Genomic DNA, 17,042 nt, shown 5'->3' on the forward strand with positions numbered 1-17,042 from the left:
CTTTTCCTACATTTGAAATATCACGAACCATGATATCATGTTTTGTGATATTTCAAATAATTTTTATATGAATAATGAATATTTTTTTTTAAATCTTAATTACCGTCAATTCTATAATATAAGAACCTAAAAAATTAATTATTTTTGGAAAAATGATTCTTATTAGAAACAATAAAATATATTTTCAAAATATTTAATTTCAAAATACTTTAAAAATTAATTATAATATATAAAATAAAAAGTAGGATATTTTAAGAATCTTAATAACTTTATTAAAATTAATTTTTATAAGAATATAGATTAAATAAAATTTAGAAACATTTATTGATCATAATTTTTATAAAATAAATTTAGATTTATAACTAACTAACTACCTACTTATTGCTTTTTTGAAATTACACCTAACTAACTTTTTAAAATTTGTTGTTACTTAAATTTTTTAAGCAAATTTATAATTGACAGTAAATTTAAATATTACTTAATTATAATTTTTATGCTATTATCAACTTAAAAATAAGTAATTAACCACTTTAAATGTTAAATAAGAATATATCAAGTAATAATTTCTTTATTTTGTAAATAAGTACTATAATAAGAATTAGATTTTTAATAAAGCTAGTAGAATTATAAAGCTCTAAGTAGCTAAAAAGATTAAAGGTCCAATCAAATTTGAATAAAAAGACAATTAGAACTACATATTGTACCCTTTAGTCATTTTGTTTTAAAAGAATTTTGAAAAATGAATTTTAAGCAGCAAAGTGAAGGCGATGATGGCTTTAATTTAGATGGAGAATCATTTTTTATTAAGCTAATCAGGGACTTTAAAAAAACTATCTTTAACTACGCATATCATTTACTTAATGGTGAAAGAATAGGGTTCTTTTAAAGGATTATTCTTTTGATCATAGAGACATTTTAGATATTGAACTTTTAATTTTGCTACGAGCTCTCTTCCCTTTGGAAAAACAAAAGCATAGTTAATGGAATAAGATTAGTGTTAAAAATTACATCAATATATTAGTATTTTGATGGAAATTCATCTAGTTCATATTCAACATACAAGGGATTGTTTTTTGCACTGTCTTCAATTTTTCTTTTTTTATGCCTCATTTTTATTTATGTAATTATCAGCTTGAAAAGGAAGAATACACATATTTCTTTTTTAATTAATATTTTGCGCTTCAGCACAGAATTGCTTGTAACTGTGCTTTTTTTACCTTTGATTTAACTATTTCTAAGTCCATTAAATTGCCAGAATGGAATAATTGACTCTAATTAAGTATATGTAATGGCTAACTTCCCTACAGTACAATGCTTTGGTAGTGATGAAATAGCACTTGTATTTTTAGGTAATTAATTTCATTTTAAAAAGCTCATTTTTTTCAAAATTAATTCACAAAAAGCAGATAAAAAATTAGGAATTTAAAATCATAAAGCATATTGGTATTCTTATTAATAAAATAGATTTTATAATAATAAATTACAATAATCCAAAAAGTTTATTTTGATATTTAAATTATTTATATTATAAATTTATTTATTTATATAGGTATTGTTTGTAGCATTTTGCTTAGTGTGTATGTAGGCTTAATGACACTATTATTTTTTGGGTGTAGAACAAATGCATAAGATTGTTATACTAAAAATTCAGGAAGAGGAGAGTTTTGCTTTTTTATTCTTAAACTAATATTAGCTCTTTTTTACAATTTTCTAATGAATAAGGGGTATGATGTTGTCTTTATAGTTATAATGCTTATCGGATCATTTTTGTTGTTCGATCACTATTAATTTAATTTAACATATCATGACTTCTATATTTCAAAGCTAATAACTGCCTAGCATGCAATTAATCTTTGGACTACTCTCATGCTTATTTTAGCTAAAATTACTGAAAATTACGAATTTGATGGATCCTCTATAATATGGATTATAGGCATACCTTTTGTATATATAATTATTCTTATGAGAACTGAATAAAGGTTAAAAATAATTCGTTCATATTTTATATTAAAAATAATATATTTATTAATTAGGTATGATATCTTATTGATAAATACAAATTAGTATGACGTATTATCTGACCCCTTAAAATAGTTGCCATACATAACTAAACTTTTAGGTAGGTACACTAAAGATAAGCACATATAAATTATGTTAGATGGATTTTTAGACCATCATAGGAATACTTGCATTCAAGAAGACTGCCCATCTAAAAGAAGATTAGCAAAAACTACAAAATTCTCTAAAGCTTTAAGAAATGAAAAAGTTAGTGAATAGCTTATTATGATTTATACAGTTATTTAGAGCATGTATTATTTTGCTTTGCAAAAGTTTCCAAATAATACCAAAATACGTATTCTTTATGCATTATATCTTGTTGATATAATGAGATCTTCACAATAGGCACTCCAAGAACTCTTGAATACAGAAAGCGAAAGGCCTGTATTTGATGAAGAATTTATCATTTTTAGGTATAAGCAAGTTATAGAAAATGACCTAATGGAAAATAGCACAACCCTTGATGGTTAAAAAGATTAACAAGGCTCTAGTGATGTAGTTAATGAATTATCTGTTTAAAATCATGAAAGGTAAATTTATTTAATTAAAAAATTTGATGTTTGTTTCATTTTTGATAAATTTTATTTAGTATTCGGTTTTTTTTATACTCTACAATAATCTTAAAATAACAAAATATTGATTGAATACTGATTACATAATTACTTATTTAATAATATCATAGACTCTGTAGGGTTAACATTGAAAAGAGTACTGCACTTCATATAGAATTTTGGTCTTAGCTTAGTGAAGATAATCCTGATTTAGGTAAATTAAGTGAGCTAGGCTTTAAAATAACAATTGCAAATTAGAATGCAGAAGATTAGTGGAACAGATTGGATAGGATAAATACTTACATCCCATCTTTAATGAGGATATATGCTAAATTTTTGTCGGACATTATCCATGACAAAGATGGAGCTTTCAATATTCTTAAAAAGTTGGTTGATATCAACTTTAAAAACTAGAATTCAAATAAAATAAGCAATTTTTTAGATTTATCAACAGGTAAACAAACATACATTTTAAATATATCTATTAGCTTTAAAATTTAATTTTAAATAGATTCTAGGCCTTCAATTGTTATAAGTGCAGAAGATGATTCTTTTGGATTAGTTGCTAACATTAATTTAGCAGCTGCTTCTTTAAGTGGATATAATAAAATGGAGATATTGAACAGAAATGTAAGCGCTCTCATGCCATAAATGTATGCTAGATATCATGATCAATTCTTAGAGAGCTATTTAGCAACTTTAGAACCTAGAATATTGAATGTTGAAAGAATTCTATCTATGAAAAGTAAATAAGGTTATATTTCTCCTTTGATCGTTTTAGTTAGGCATGTGCCCTCGTTAATTCATGGACTTCAATTTGTATCAACTTTTAGAGTTAATAAAAATTTAAAAGAAGTCTGTTAGCTAATTGTAAATAAAGATGGAAACATTGATAATATTGGATCTTCATGCATAAATATTTTAAGGATAGATATAAAAAAGCTAAACAAAAAAGACATACCTATAACATCAATTATTCCATCTTACTGGGATAATTTAAAAGCTTTTTAAGACAAACATGGTGCAATAGTAATTGTCATGTAGTCTACAAGAGCAAAAAAAGAATTTTACGCTAAAATCACTGCATAAGAAATAGTGTATGATTACATTCACTTTATCATTTTATCAACAACTTTTTGAAATATTTTTTAAATAGGTTCAGAACTTATGGACATTAAGGATACTTACTCAGAATAGAAAAAATTAAAGAAGGAGAAACAGACATAAAAATGTAAGAGCATAATAAATTAAAGAACACTGTTAACGAGCTTAGTGTTGTAGGCTAAAATTCAGCTCTTTAGTAAGCCAAGAAATCAAAAATTAAAAAAGCTACAATTAACCAACATTTGGTTGTTAAGTTTGATAGCTATACTCTAACATATGTAGGAGAAAATTTAGTTGGTCCACCACTATAGATTCACGAAGAAGAAAATGCAAATGAAACACAGTCTAATATTTTTTCAACTCTATCTGCTGTCAGATACAATGCTAAGGTAGTTATTTATTAATAAATAATGAATGATAAAAGAGTTTAAATTTTTTTTTGAATGAAAATTAGGATGAAATTTAATAAAACGATGAAGATGAATTGCAAGGAGATAAAAATTAAGGTGAAAACAAGCAGTTTATAAATTATGGATAGGGAATTAGAACTCTTAGGCTTGTAAATAACTAATTTGTAGATATCGAAGAACTTAGATAAAAAGAAGAAGAAGCTGAGGAAGATATGGAATAGGAATAATTAGAAGAAGAGGAAGAAGAAAAAAATTATAACAAATATAGATAAGAGGATTAATTTTCTGCTGTCCAGCAGGATTCAAATGATAGTGGTAATGTATTTAAAAAGAAGCACTCGTTTGTAAGATTTATTGAGGAAAGTAGATTTTTACATTCTTCTTCACTGGAGAAGGTAAAATTATTCGCTCTAGGATTTGTAGTTCTTTGTTCTACTTTTGTGGCTGTAAATCATATTTTGATTACTTAGTAACTCAACGAAGTAAATGAACGAGTTTTAGTATACACTTAAACAACTATTTTTGCAGCAGATGGATAAAGAGAAGTGACAAAATCTTTAATAAACTACTAGTATAACAAAAAGATACTCACATCGTAATTTTTAAATACATTATTATTTTTCTTAATATTGCCTAATATTTTTATTAATTAAAAATAAAAAATAAACCTTATTACCTACTTTTCTACCCTATAGATAATATAATTTACAAATATTTTTCAACAATTTATATCAAAAAATATTTAAAATTAAAAAATTTTTAATTTGAGAGATTATTCTAAATAAGGCTATTTATTTTCTATTAAATATAGTTTGTTTAAAATATTTATTTTAAATTATATTTAAATTTTTACATAAGTTTATTTACTAATTATGAATGAATAAATAGTGTTGTTCCATCAAAAATTCTTTCTGATATGAGTTCAACTGCTTAGGAAATGAAGTAAGTGAATGACTATATCGAATTAAGCAGCCTAAGTTTATCTAGCTAGCATTAAAATTTTTTGAACAATGAAAAAGTTACTTTATATGATATTAATTCTAGTTAACAGCAAACTTTAAAATTAGCAAATTAGTAAATTTTAGCAAGGATAAATAACTTAATTGGAGATACTACTATCTAAAGTTACTATTTCACAGATACAGACTTCTACTTTCTCGTATACAACTTAATGAATGATTATTTTTCATTTCTTACTACTTAGTCTAATTATTATCTGCAAGAATTGAATGACTGGGGGTCTTCTTAGCAAAATTAATTTGTATTATACCTCATTTTATCCGTAGTGTGGTCTCTATTGTGCTTTATTGGATTACTACCTTTCTATATTCTAGTTAATAACTCCTAATAATAAATTTTAACTATGTTTTTGGATATCCCTGTTGTTAGAGTCAAGTAAAATATAAAATTTAGATTTAAATTTTTATTTCCATATTTAGTATTATTTTTTAAATTTAAATAAATAATTGTTTTTAATAAATAGAAAGTTATTTTCAAAGTGTGAAAATTTTCTCGCTTGCCTTCAAGGCTCAAACGAAGATGATGCAAGCTCCACCTTTAGTGATATGTAGGAAGATGAAGACTAATCTCTTACAGGTACAAACCTAAGAAGAAGGAGCAAAAAAAGAAGAAATTTTAGAATAAACTTAAAAAACAAATAAAATTTTTTCCTTCCATTTATTTTAATTATAATAATATTTGAAGGGTATTTTAGCTATACTTATATTTTATCAACAAACAATGCATAAAATATTAAAACGTTCTTAAATGAGTTAAATGTCACTTCAACTTTTGAATAATTCTATGGATATTCATTAAATTCACTTCAATTAATGCTTTTAAATAATACCTTTTCAGTAATTTTAATTTTATTATCTTTTACTAGATTTAATGAAATAAATAAACAATTATAACAGACATATTGAATGTTTGAGGATTAAAGATAATTGAAAAAATAAGATTTATATTAATTATTTGATTAAATAGAATTTAAATTGATTTAATTTATTAAAAAGGTTAATGGCAGTACTTCAGAAAAATATGTTAGCTGGGCTATAAATTAAATGTACAATCTAAATAATTAACTCTAAAAAGAGCACTAAGAAAACATGAATATACATTAATCTTCGTACAATTAAGCTTTTAACATGATATTTATGGAGGATAGTTGTTAAACTTTATCCAGTTTAACACTTCTTGATTAATTATAATGCGAATAGTTTGCTTAGTCTAATATTCGCTAAGGACTTTCTTTAAGTTTATCAAAACATATTGAGAACTTTATTTCAGTATATAATCAGTATGAAGCAAATAAATCAAATGCTTAAAACAATTAAAAATTATTATCTAGTAACGAAACATAAATGATATAGACTATGTAAGATGTCTATATTAAAGTTATGATGAGATATTTAGTTTAATAGTTTAGAGATAGTATTTAATAGATGTACGATAATAGCTAAACAATAAGAATAACTCTGTTGATTCTAGCTATTATAATAATAATATTACTATATATATCTATCTTAGTACCAATTTTGAATACAATTTCTAGAGAAATAGTTAGGGTAAGATCTATGATTTTTATGATTCCATTAGATATTATTGCAAGTGTTAAATCCATAAAAGAAATATTTCAACCATTTTTATCAAAGCTATATACAAGAGAATGACTATTATTTAAAGATATTATATTGTATGTATTTATTATTGTTTTTACACATTGTACTTAATCTAAAATTTTATGTATAAATAAACCTTTCTATTGAATTCAATTTTATAATAAAAGAAATAAATTATAAATAATTAATTAGCAAACAAATATTCTTTCTTACTTTTCAAAAAAAAAAAAAAAATTTTCTTATCAGAGATATCAAAAAAAAAATCAAAAATTAAATAAATAGAAAAAAAACCTTCATGCTATGGATTTTTATAGCATATAGGGAAAAAAAGGAATATATCATGTGTCAAATCGTAAACTTGGTAGCGGAGCAATATCAGAAGTTTATTATGGTGAAAACTATAAACAGGAAAAAGTTGCAATTAAAATCGTCAAAAGAGAATAATATGCAGGTATAAAACAATTTTCAATATAAATAGTTTATTATTTTATTTACTATTGTTACTTAAATTATTTAGATATTTTAGATAATTTAAGTTAGATAGATACTAATACATACAAATCTATGTATTTATTTTTAATATTTCTTCATTTTTTTTAATTTAAAAATAGAAAAAAAGTAAAATCTGTATTATTAAAGCGAGTTAGAGGTATCTAAATACTTAGCCTCTAAGGTTAATATATATGAAAACATATGCAGAATTTTTGATGTCATTGAATGCTAAGATTAGTTCTTTGTAATTATGGAATTTTGCGAAGGTGGGAATCTTTTAGATTATATTATGATGTAAAGTTAAGAAGATATAAACAAAAATATTCTTGATATAGCTTTAGAAATTGTAAAAGGAGTTTCTTATTTACACTAAAATGGGATTGTTCACAGAGATTTAAAACCAGAAAATATATATTTATATAAAAAAAGAGTACCTATTTATTATAATCAGTTTTAAGATATTTACATATTCAAAATTGGTGATTTTGGGCTGAGTAAATTCTTAAAATCTAGCAACAATTCAGTTGTAGGTACCATTAATTATATGGCTCCTGAAATATTAGAGAACAACTATGGGAAAGAAGTCGATATTTGGAGTATTGGATGTATTTTATATGAATTAAAAACTTAAAAATAATTATTTTATTCACTAAAAATGGATTTAAGAGAAATAATATCTTAAATTAGAGCATTTAATTGTTAAAGAAGTAATGATAGTAATAATATTGACTACTTGATTTAAGTTTGTTTGGAAAGAAATAATTTAAATAGAATAACAATAGATAAATTATAAACTAAAATTGAAAAAATGAAAGATAATTTAGAATATGAGTTTATTGAAAATGATAATTCATAGTTAGAAATATTTAAAAAAGAACCTTCACTCAGAATGACTTAATTTTATAGTACAATTCTAAAAAAATCTACTCATCCATATGAGCAAAACATCTTTAATAATAATTAATTTAACTAAAATGATTAATTAGATAATATTTAAGATTTATAATAAACATAAGATTACTAAAATGTTAATATTACTGAATATGAAGCCTCTAGAACAGCGAGTTATTAAGAAATAATGCCTTATGAGACTTAAAGGGATGAAACTTTTTCTTTAGATTTAGAATTAACAAATGATTATTTTAAAGATAATATTGATTAAATAAGATAATCAGAATTAAGGAATTCTTCTAAGTATTAATAGGAACCTGATATATTGAAACCAAAAAGAATATTTTAAGAAAATTAAGATAAAGAGAAAAATAATAAAATAATTTAAAATTTTGAAAACAAATTCCTAAAAGCACTCTTAAAAAGCTAAGATTATTTATAAGCAATAGCAGAAATAAATATATTACTAGACCAAATAAAGACATAATATCTGGAATAGTATTTAAGTAAAATAATTGAAACAATTCTCATAAATAATAATAATATAGAAAAGGAGTATCAACAGCAATAATGTAACTCAAGTATAATAAAAAACTAAAATAAATAAGGTATTACTAAAATATAAGAGGAAGAATTTATATTTTAAAAGATAGAAAATTAATCCCTCAAATAGATAAAAAAAATTGTTTAATTTTCTTTTGATCAATCAAAAATGTTAATGTCATAGAACTAGAACTCTGCTTAAAGATTAAATTCTTTATAAAATAAATCTTTAAGCAAAATTGACTATCTAATTTCAAGCTAAGTTAATTCTGTTAAAAGGACTTCTTAACTAAATTTGTTTGAAAATAATTTCACAAGACAAAGAGTATTTAGTATAAATACTATCTCATTATCATCTTTTAGTATAGATAGAAGAGATATATTAAATAACTTGGATTTAAAATATAATATTTTTATTTAGCTTATTATAAACTAGATATACGACACAATCAATTTACAATAGTTTCTTATTTTTCTAATTTATTGTACAATTAGTAAACATATCAATGAATAATTACCAGGTGATAAGAGAATTACATACAAAGAAACATAAAATTATACCAAAAAAAACTATCCTTATTGTAGCCTAATATTTTTGATGATGTTTAATAAAATAGTTTAAATTATAAAATCTAAATCCAGAATTAGCGACTCAAGTTTAGGAAACATTAAGCAAGAAGCTTTCAAGATATTTAAAATTTTGATTAAGGAAATAGAAATCTATTAAAATTTTGTTGAATTCATAGACGATTATTTTAAATTTATCCAAAACGAAAAAGATAAAAAAAATAAATATATTTTTTTTGATCAAGAAATTATCCAATTACAATTAGACTCTTAGTAAAGTATACAGCTGATTGAGAAAGATCCTCTCAAAGTTGTCTATTTTTATATAGATAATAAAAATTAGCAAGGAAATATTCTCATGTCTCAAACTTAAGAATAAATTTTTTTTTCTTAAAAATATTCAAACATAGAATAAAGTATTTATAAATAAAAATCTAAAATTTGATCAAAAAAATATTTTTTTTAATTTCAATTGTTCATTAAATTAAAACTCATTTAGAATATTTCAAAACTTTAAAAGAGTTGTTGCAAATAAATTAGATTATTCAAAAGCAGTGATCTTACATGATGAAAAATTAAAAAATATTTAATTTGAGAAATGAATGTAAAATTTATGGTATTTAGAATATTCAATTACTTTCCTAAATTATATTTCAAATTAGAAAATTATGCTATCCTTGTTCAAAAGTAATAGAAATTATTTGTAAAACTAAGAATTATATAAATAAATAAAATAGTTAAATATACTTAAATACTATCAATATAAAAAATTCTTTTTCTTTATAAGCTTAATTTACTGTAAAAAAAAATAAATATTTGATAAGTTTATCCAAAAAAATAAACTAAATATTTTAGATAAAAAAAATTATTTGAAAGAATATAAAATTATAATAATGAAGTTATGTTTTTTGTAAGGTTTTTTAAAATATATATTTTTATTTTTCTCTTGCTTGAAACAATTGATTTTATTTTAGACTATGTTAATAATTTAATTTTCTTTTATTAAGTTGATTTAAAGACCTTTTGTAATTTTTTTTTGAATTAATAGTTTATTACTATTTTTTAGTTAGAATTTTAATTCTGTTAATAATAAATAAATTAATTAACATTTTCTGTTAATGTTGATTATTTTTCCAAATAGATATTATCAAAAATTCACAAAATTAAATAATAATACTATCTAAAAATGAAATAAGATAGCATAAATATTGTTGTATTAAAAGGCAAAGAGCATTAATACCTGCTTTAATTAGAAAATGTCATAGGAAAAGGGGCAGTAAGTGAGGTCTTTCTGGGTAAAATAATTTAAAATGATAAAACTGTCGCAATTAAAGTACTCAGAGACAAAAAAATAGAAAGTAAATGAGAGAATGAGTTAGAGTTATTTGAAATTATTTTTATTAATAAAGGTAACCAATAAAACAGCTATCTACAAAGAGAGTATGAAGTTTGTTTAAAGATTAAAAGTGTTCAAGATAATGATGAAAAGTAAGGCAAATTAAATCATAATGTTTTGAGAATTTTAGATTGTTTAGATTTTAAAGCAAATGAAAACAAAATATCTTGTTAAAGTTCTAGGGTTAATCCAGCTAATACATATAATAATTTGATTGATTATATTCAAGAAAAATATATTATAACTGAATATTGTAACAAATCTAGCTTGTATGATTATTTAACAGATAAAGGATTTTCACTTTAACTTACAGAAGTGCTTGATACTTCTATGCAAATTGCATAAGGATTAAAGTTTCTTCATGATTAAAAAATAATGCATAGAGATCTTAAACCAGAAAACATATTTGTTCATGAAGTAAATTAAGATAAATATTTGTTTAAGATTGGTGACTTTGGTATAGGAAAGTAATTTTAAGAGGAAGGCATTGAGCAATCTTTTGTTGGGACTATAAATTATATGAGTCCTGAAGTAATAAATAGACAATAATATTCTAATCAAATAGATTATTGGAGTTTAGGATGTATAATATATGAGATTTATAAAGGATATTAAATGTTTCGCGGATATACTGAAAAAGAAGTTGAGGAAAAGATTAAAAATTTTAGAAGCTAACAACATTTTGTGTTTTCATTAAATATTTCCTTAGAAAATATAATACATAAATGTCTAGTTAGCAGTAATTAAGGAGGATATTAAAATATTGATTAAATTATTAATGATATTTAATCTTTACAAAATGAAAAATAGTAATAAAAATAACAAGAAGAAAAATAATTCTAATTACAATAAGACAGACAAAACAAACAAAAATAATACAAATTAACAATGTAATTTAAACAATTATATTAGTAACAATTGTAAGAAAAAAATTAATTATAACAGAATCTATTCAATTTTTAAAAAAGTCCTAATAATGGTTAGGCTTAAAACAAAATTAAAGATCAGAATTTTAATTAAATGATGTAAACATTACAATACTAAGATAAAAATAATTTTGAGAAAGTATTAATTAAAAATTAATAGATTTCTAACATAACAAAAAAAGAATGTTTACATGCAATAAAGCCTTAACATGAATATAAAAAAGAAGAAAGTATTAGCAATAATTCTAAATTAGATTTTGAAAATAAAGATAATTATTTGAATGCTAATCATATAAATTCTCAGAATATATAAGATTAAAACTACAGATAACAGAAATCAAACATTTAATAGCCATCAATAAATAATAACTCTTAAAATTAAAATACCTATCTAAGTATTCAGTAATAATAAAATAAATAAAATAGTAGCTATAAATTTTTTTATCCAAATAAAAAAAATAGTTATTAAAGCGATTATAATCGACTAAATAATCATAAATCAAATAATTAAGAATAAAATTAGTAGGAATAATAAAAAATAAAAACTATTTCAGCTTAAAATGAGTAGATTGCAAGGGGAAGTAGTTGCATTAATGGAGCTGTAAGAATAATACAAGCTGAAAAGACTATTAAAGCTAGATCTATTTCAAGAAATAAATAATATTTTGATTAGTGAGAACAATTAAAAATTAAAATTTGAATTGAATATTTATAATAAAATTTTATATATATTTAGTCTATATATGTATTTATAATTAATTACCTATTATTGAATTACTTTATAATTTCAATAATACAATAAGCAAAAAAATATTATTTTATTAGCAATATAAAATTGAAAATGAGCTTTAAAAAATAATTGATTTTTCAAATTACTCTTTATATCTTATTCTTCATATTGTTTTAATTCAAATATTCAAACTATTTTTATAATAAACTAAATATAATCTTTGTTCATTTTTGATCATAAAAATATTTGTAAATATTTTAAATATTCTAACACCTGACTCATAAGATAATAAGATAGGCAATAAAAACAAATTGGTTAAAATACTGTTATTGGCATAATATTAAGATATATTATAATATATTAGTAATATATTAATAATATCTTATATAATATTTTTATATTTTATTTTATCAAAACAATTATTTAAAAAAACTTCATAATATTGTTAAATTCAAATAATTTAAGATTTAAGTTTAAATAAATAATAAGAATATATAATAAAAAAATTAATCTAAGAGTTATAAAGATAGCTTATTGAATAAAAATATGCACTTAATCGTATTTTTAAAATAAATAATACTAAAATTTTTAAAAATAATTATAAAGATATTATAAGATTTTATATTACTAATATATTATAATATATCTTAATTTTATGCCAATAACTGTATTTTAACCAACAAATTAGTATATATTATATATATTCATTAAAAGCATTAAACAAAAAGTTGAAAATAAACATCTTTCATAATGCAAGAGTTTTAATAAAATTAATTTTAAGGAAATAAGAACTCTTACTTTATTTTAGGTAAGATTAATGAAGGCGCCATTTATGAAATTTATAAAGCTTAAATTCAATCAACATAGGAATTTGTTGCCATTAAAATTCTTAATCGTTTTAGAACAATAGGCATTTATTTAATTTATTGTTTTTACAAGTTTAAATAAATAATTTTATATCAGATAACATGCCTAACATTTATATTGAGAAAGAAATAGAGATTGCTTAAAAATTAGCTAGCATGAATTATAAATGTGCTAATATTGCTAATATGATTGAAGTTTTTACAATTAATTAAGGGTAGTCCTACATGATAGTTTTTGAGTATTGTCAATAAGAAGATTTATAAAAAACTACTTGAGTTTAAAATGAATATATTGCTAAGGGAAGCAGTTGCAATAATGGAGCCGCAAGAATAATACAAGCTGAATAAATAAATAAATAAATAAATAAATAAATAAGATTTTAATGAGTGAGAACAATTTAAATTTAAAAATTTGAATTTAACACCTAAATAAAATTTAATATATATTTAGTCTTTATATTTATTTACTTATTTATAATTAATTACCTACAAAATTATTTTATAATTTGAATAATACAATAAGCAAAAGATATATTTTATTTTCAATATAAAATTACAAATGAGCTTTAAAAAGAATTGATTTTTCAAATTACTACATCTGTCTTTTGTATTCATATTGTTTTAATTCAAATTTTCAAACTAATTGTATAATAAAGTAAATAAAATATTTGTTAATTTCTGATCATAAAAATATTTGTAAATAGCATTTAAATATTCTAACACCTCACTCATAAGATAAACAAAAAACAAATAATCCAAAACAAATTATCATATATTATTTATTTTCATTAAAAAAATTAAACAAAAAGTATAAAATAAACATCTTTCATAATGCAAGAGCTTTAATAAAATTAATTTTTTTAAGGAAATAAGGACTCTTACTTTATTTTGGGTAAGATTAATGAAGGCGCTATTTCTGAAGTTTATAAAGCTTAAGCTCAATCAACATAGGAATTTGTTGCCATTAAAATCCTGAATCGTTTTAGAAGAATGGGTATTTATTAAATTTATTGTTTTTATAAGTTTAAATAAATAATTTTATATTAGATAACATGCCTAACATTTATTTTGAGAACGAAATCGAGATTACTTAAAAATTAGCTAACATGGATTATAAAAGTGCTAATATTGCTAATATAATTGAAGTTTTTACAATTAATTAAGGGTAGTCTTACATGATAGTTTAGGAGTATTGTCAATATGGAGATTTATACTAAAATATGTTTGTAAATTAAGGAAAACTAGATGAAAGGACTAAGCTTATTTACTGTATACTAATATGTGAAGGATTAGTTTACTTACATAATAATAATATAGTTCACAGAGATCTAAAACCAGAAAATATTATGATAGCATATCAAAATAATTAATATAGATTAAAAATTACTGATTATGGCTTGTGCAAGTAAGGCGAAGAACTTTTCAATTCATTTGTTGGAACAATTACATACATGGCACCAGAAATATTACTGAATTAGTAATATACTAAAAAAGTTGATATTTGGAGCATGGGTTGCATCATGGATGAAATTGTTAGAGAAACTACTACTTTTGATGGTGAATCATTTTAGCAAATACAAAATGATATAATCAACTATAGAGGATATACATATAATAATTTTCTAAGCTAAATTATATAAAAATGTTTGGTAGTTGATCCAAAAAATAGAATTGATTCAACTTAACTGCAGTAAGAGCTACGCTAATTGCTAAATCAATTTGAAAATCGATATATTAACCATAAATGTTAGCAACAGTATTATAAAGAGAAATAAATAGTGTAAGATGCTCATAAGTAAAGTATAGATGAACTCGAAAGCAAAATTTAAATACCACTCTAAAGCTAGATTTAAGACTCATAACTATTATCAAAATTAAATAATAAAAAGTATTAAGTATCTAAAATTTAATATTAAGGTAACTAATCTGCTCTGATAAAAAATAATTTATAAAGTAAATAAAATTTTTAATTTCATACTTTCTACTCACAAATACATTCTAATTATGAGAAAAACACAGACAATAAATTTGAAAATTAAGCTGATTAATAAAAATTGATTTAAGAGCTAGATATCAAAACACAAATTTAATAAAAGGATAACTTATAATTATAGAGTAATATTTAAGATTAATTCTAAGAATAAAATTAAAAAATTGAAAATTATTATCCTTAAAATTAATTTAACCAATAATAAATAGAATTTTATTAAAATTAAAATAATAACTCTAATACTAATCATTTAAGTTTGGTTGTGAATGATTTTGACAATAAATTAAATTTTACTGAATAAAATTGCTATAAAATAGATATCTAAAACAAAACCAATTAAGTTAGTATTGGTAATTAGTTAAAATCTTAAGATGAATAGTGTGAGGAAAAGTTATTATGTAAATTACAAATAAACTAAAATGATTAGAATAATTAAAATTAAAATGATTATTTTTATTCATCAGTTTAAGATTAAATTTAGATGTCTAATTGTGAAAATAATAATTTCTATTAAGCTTAAATTTAAGTCTAACCAATGCACAAAGAATAAGAGTTAGAAAACAACAAAAGCGAATAAGTCAAATAATTGAATAATAAAGATAATTATTAACCAAATAATAATTACTAACCTTAATAAATAAATGAAAACGAATCTATTTAGAATAATTATTATTATAATCCTTAATCTAACTCATTTGTTTAAAATTAAAGTAAGATAGATCATTATTAAAATTAAGATTTTTATTTCTCCAGCAAAGTAATTATTAATTAAAAGGATTACCAAAAAAATGAATTATAATAAAAAAATGAAGATTCTATAAATTAATTTAAAGAAATAACATATACTGAATATATTAATGAAAGATATAAATAATTCGCTTAAAAATACTAAATAGGTAGTTATTAAAATAACTAATAAGCTAGTTAATAAAATTAAGATTTAAAAATTGAAGATACATTCAGTAAGACCAATGATAAATTTAAAGAAGTATCTATAAATCTAGTATTTATTTCCAAAAATAAAGCTGAGTTCTATATAAATCTAGTAAAATACCTAATTTTTGTTCATTTTTTATCATTAGAAGTTGATGGAAAGACATATTTATTAGAAAAAATTTTAAATACAATAATGATGAACATGGATAATATTTAAAATGAATATTATTAAAAAATAAATGAATAAGGTGAAATTTGTTTCTAAAAAAAATTACAAAATTTAAATTATTTCATTTCATTTTTACATGAGCTTTATAAAAGTAACCAATAGTCTTTAGTATCTTTTTGTTATGCTGTGGTATGTAAATAATTTTACTCTGATACTTTTGAAGAGATCGGAAAATCTCTCTTTGAAAACTTAGAAAATGAAAAAAAAGATATAGGTATAAACAAATCTGGATCCTCTTTCATTTATGAATCAGATTTTTTTGATTACTTATTGGAAGAAGATAATTAAAATTTATATTTTTAAAAGTTAAACTATTTTTAAAGTAAAAATAAAGAATATTTTATAGCTTTTACTAAAGTAGAATATGCCATTTATAAATAAATAAAATAAATAATGAATATCGATATAAATTCATGAAAAATATGTCTCCGTGTTTGTTTTTTATCTCATAAATAATTTATTTTATGGAAAAAATATCAAATTAAAGTTTTTAATTACCTTAATTAATATTTTACTAAAAAATACTTATTTAATTTACTTTGTTTTTTTATATTTATTTAAAAAACATTCTAATTTTGATTATTTATTTTAAACTTAGAATGCAAGAAAATTTTTTTGTTTTGTTTTTTAATTCAAAAAATTTTGAAGTAGAATATTTAATAGAAAATAAACATTAAAATTAATTTAGATATTTAATTTATATCTTTTCATGTCAAAAAAAGATATTTTGTT

General features: G+C 21.3%; 4 protein-coding genes across 4 annotated transcripts; all 4 read left to right on the top strand. All coding sequences in view use genetic code 6, as the record gives it.

Moving 5' to 3' along the window:
• Window positions 1–739: 739 nt before the first annotated feature.
• TTHERM_00151940 (PAS domain S-box protein) lies at window positions 740–6,795 on the top strand (the record flags this gene model as incomplete). Its single annotated transcript, XM_001021726.2, has 10 exons — window positions 740–1,349; window positions 1,550–1,979; window positions 2,034–2,588; window positions 2,741–3,063; window positions 3,121–3,706; window positions 3,766–4,102; window positions 4,168–4,718; window positions 5,012–5,518; window positions 5,607–5,979; window positions 6,139–6,795. 10 exons carry the CDS (start codon window positions 740–742, stop codon window positions 6,793–6,795), a joined length of 4,929 nt encoding a protein of 1,642 aa, XP_001021726.2.
• Window positions 6,796–7,044: 249 nt separating this feature from the next.
• On the top strand, window positions 7,045–9,682 carry TTHERM_00151950 (kinase domain protein; the record flags this gene model as incomplete). Its single annotated transcript, XM_001021727.2, has 2 exons — window positions 7,045–7,195; window positions 7,356–9,682. 2 exons carry the CDS (start codon window positions 7,045–7,047, stop codon window positions 9,680–9,682), a joined length of 2,478 nt encoding a protein of 825 aa, XP_001021727.2.
• Window positions 9,683–10,138: 456 nt separating this feature from the next.
• TTHERM_00151959 (kinase domain protein) lies at window positions 10,139–12,235 on the top strand (the record flags this gene model as incomplete). The annotated part of the gene is made up of 2 exons (XM_001470900.2): window positions 10,139–10,595; window positions 10,647–12,235. 2 exons carry the CDS (start codon window positions 10,139–10,141, stop codon window positions 12,233–12,235), a joined length of 2,046 nt encoding a protein of 681 aa, XP_001470950.2.
• Window positions 12,236–13,971: 1,736 nt separating this feature from the next.
• Window positions 13,972–16,727, top strand: TTHERM_00151970 (Serine/Threonine kinase domain protein; the record flags this gene model as incomplete). Its single annotated transcript, XM_001021729.2, has 2 exons — window positions 13,972–14,149; window positions 14,203–16,727. Exons 1-2 carry the CDS (start codon window positions 13,987–13,989, stop codon window positions 16,725–16,727), a joined length of 2,688 nt encoding a protein of 895 aa, XP_001021729.2. The 5' UTR covers window positions 13,972–13,986.
• Window positions 16,728–17,042: the final 315 nt, after the last annotated feature.

This window comes from Tetrahymena thermophila (assembly GCF_000189635.1).
Source record: "Tetrahymena thermophila SB210 genomic scaffold scf_8254545, whole genome shotgun sequence".
Classification (NCBI taxonomy): Eukaryota; Ciliophora; class Oligohymenophorea; order Hymenostomatida; family Tetrahymenidae; genus Tetrahymena; species Tetrahymena thermophila.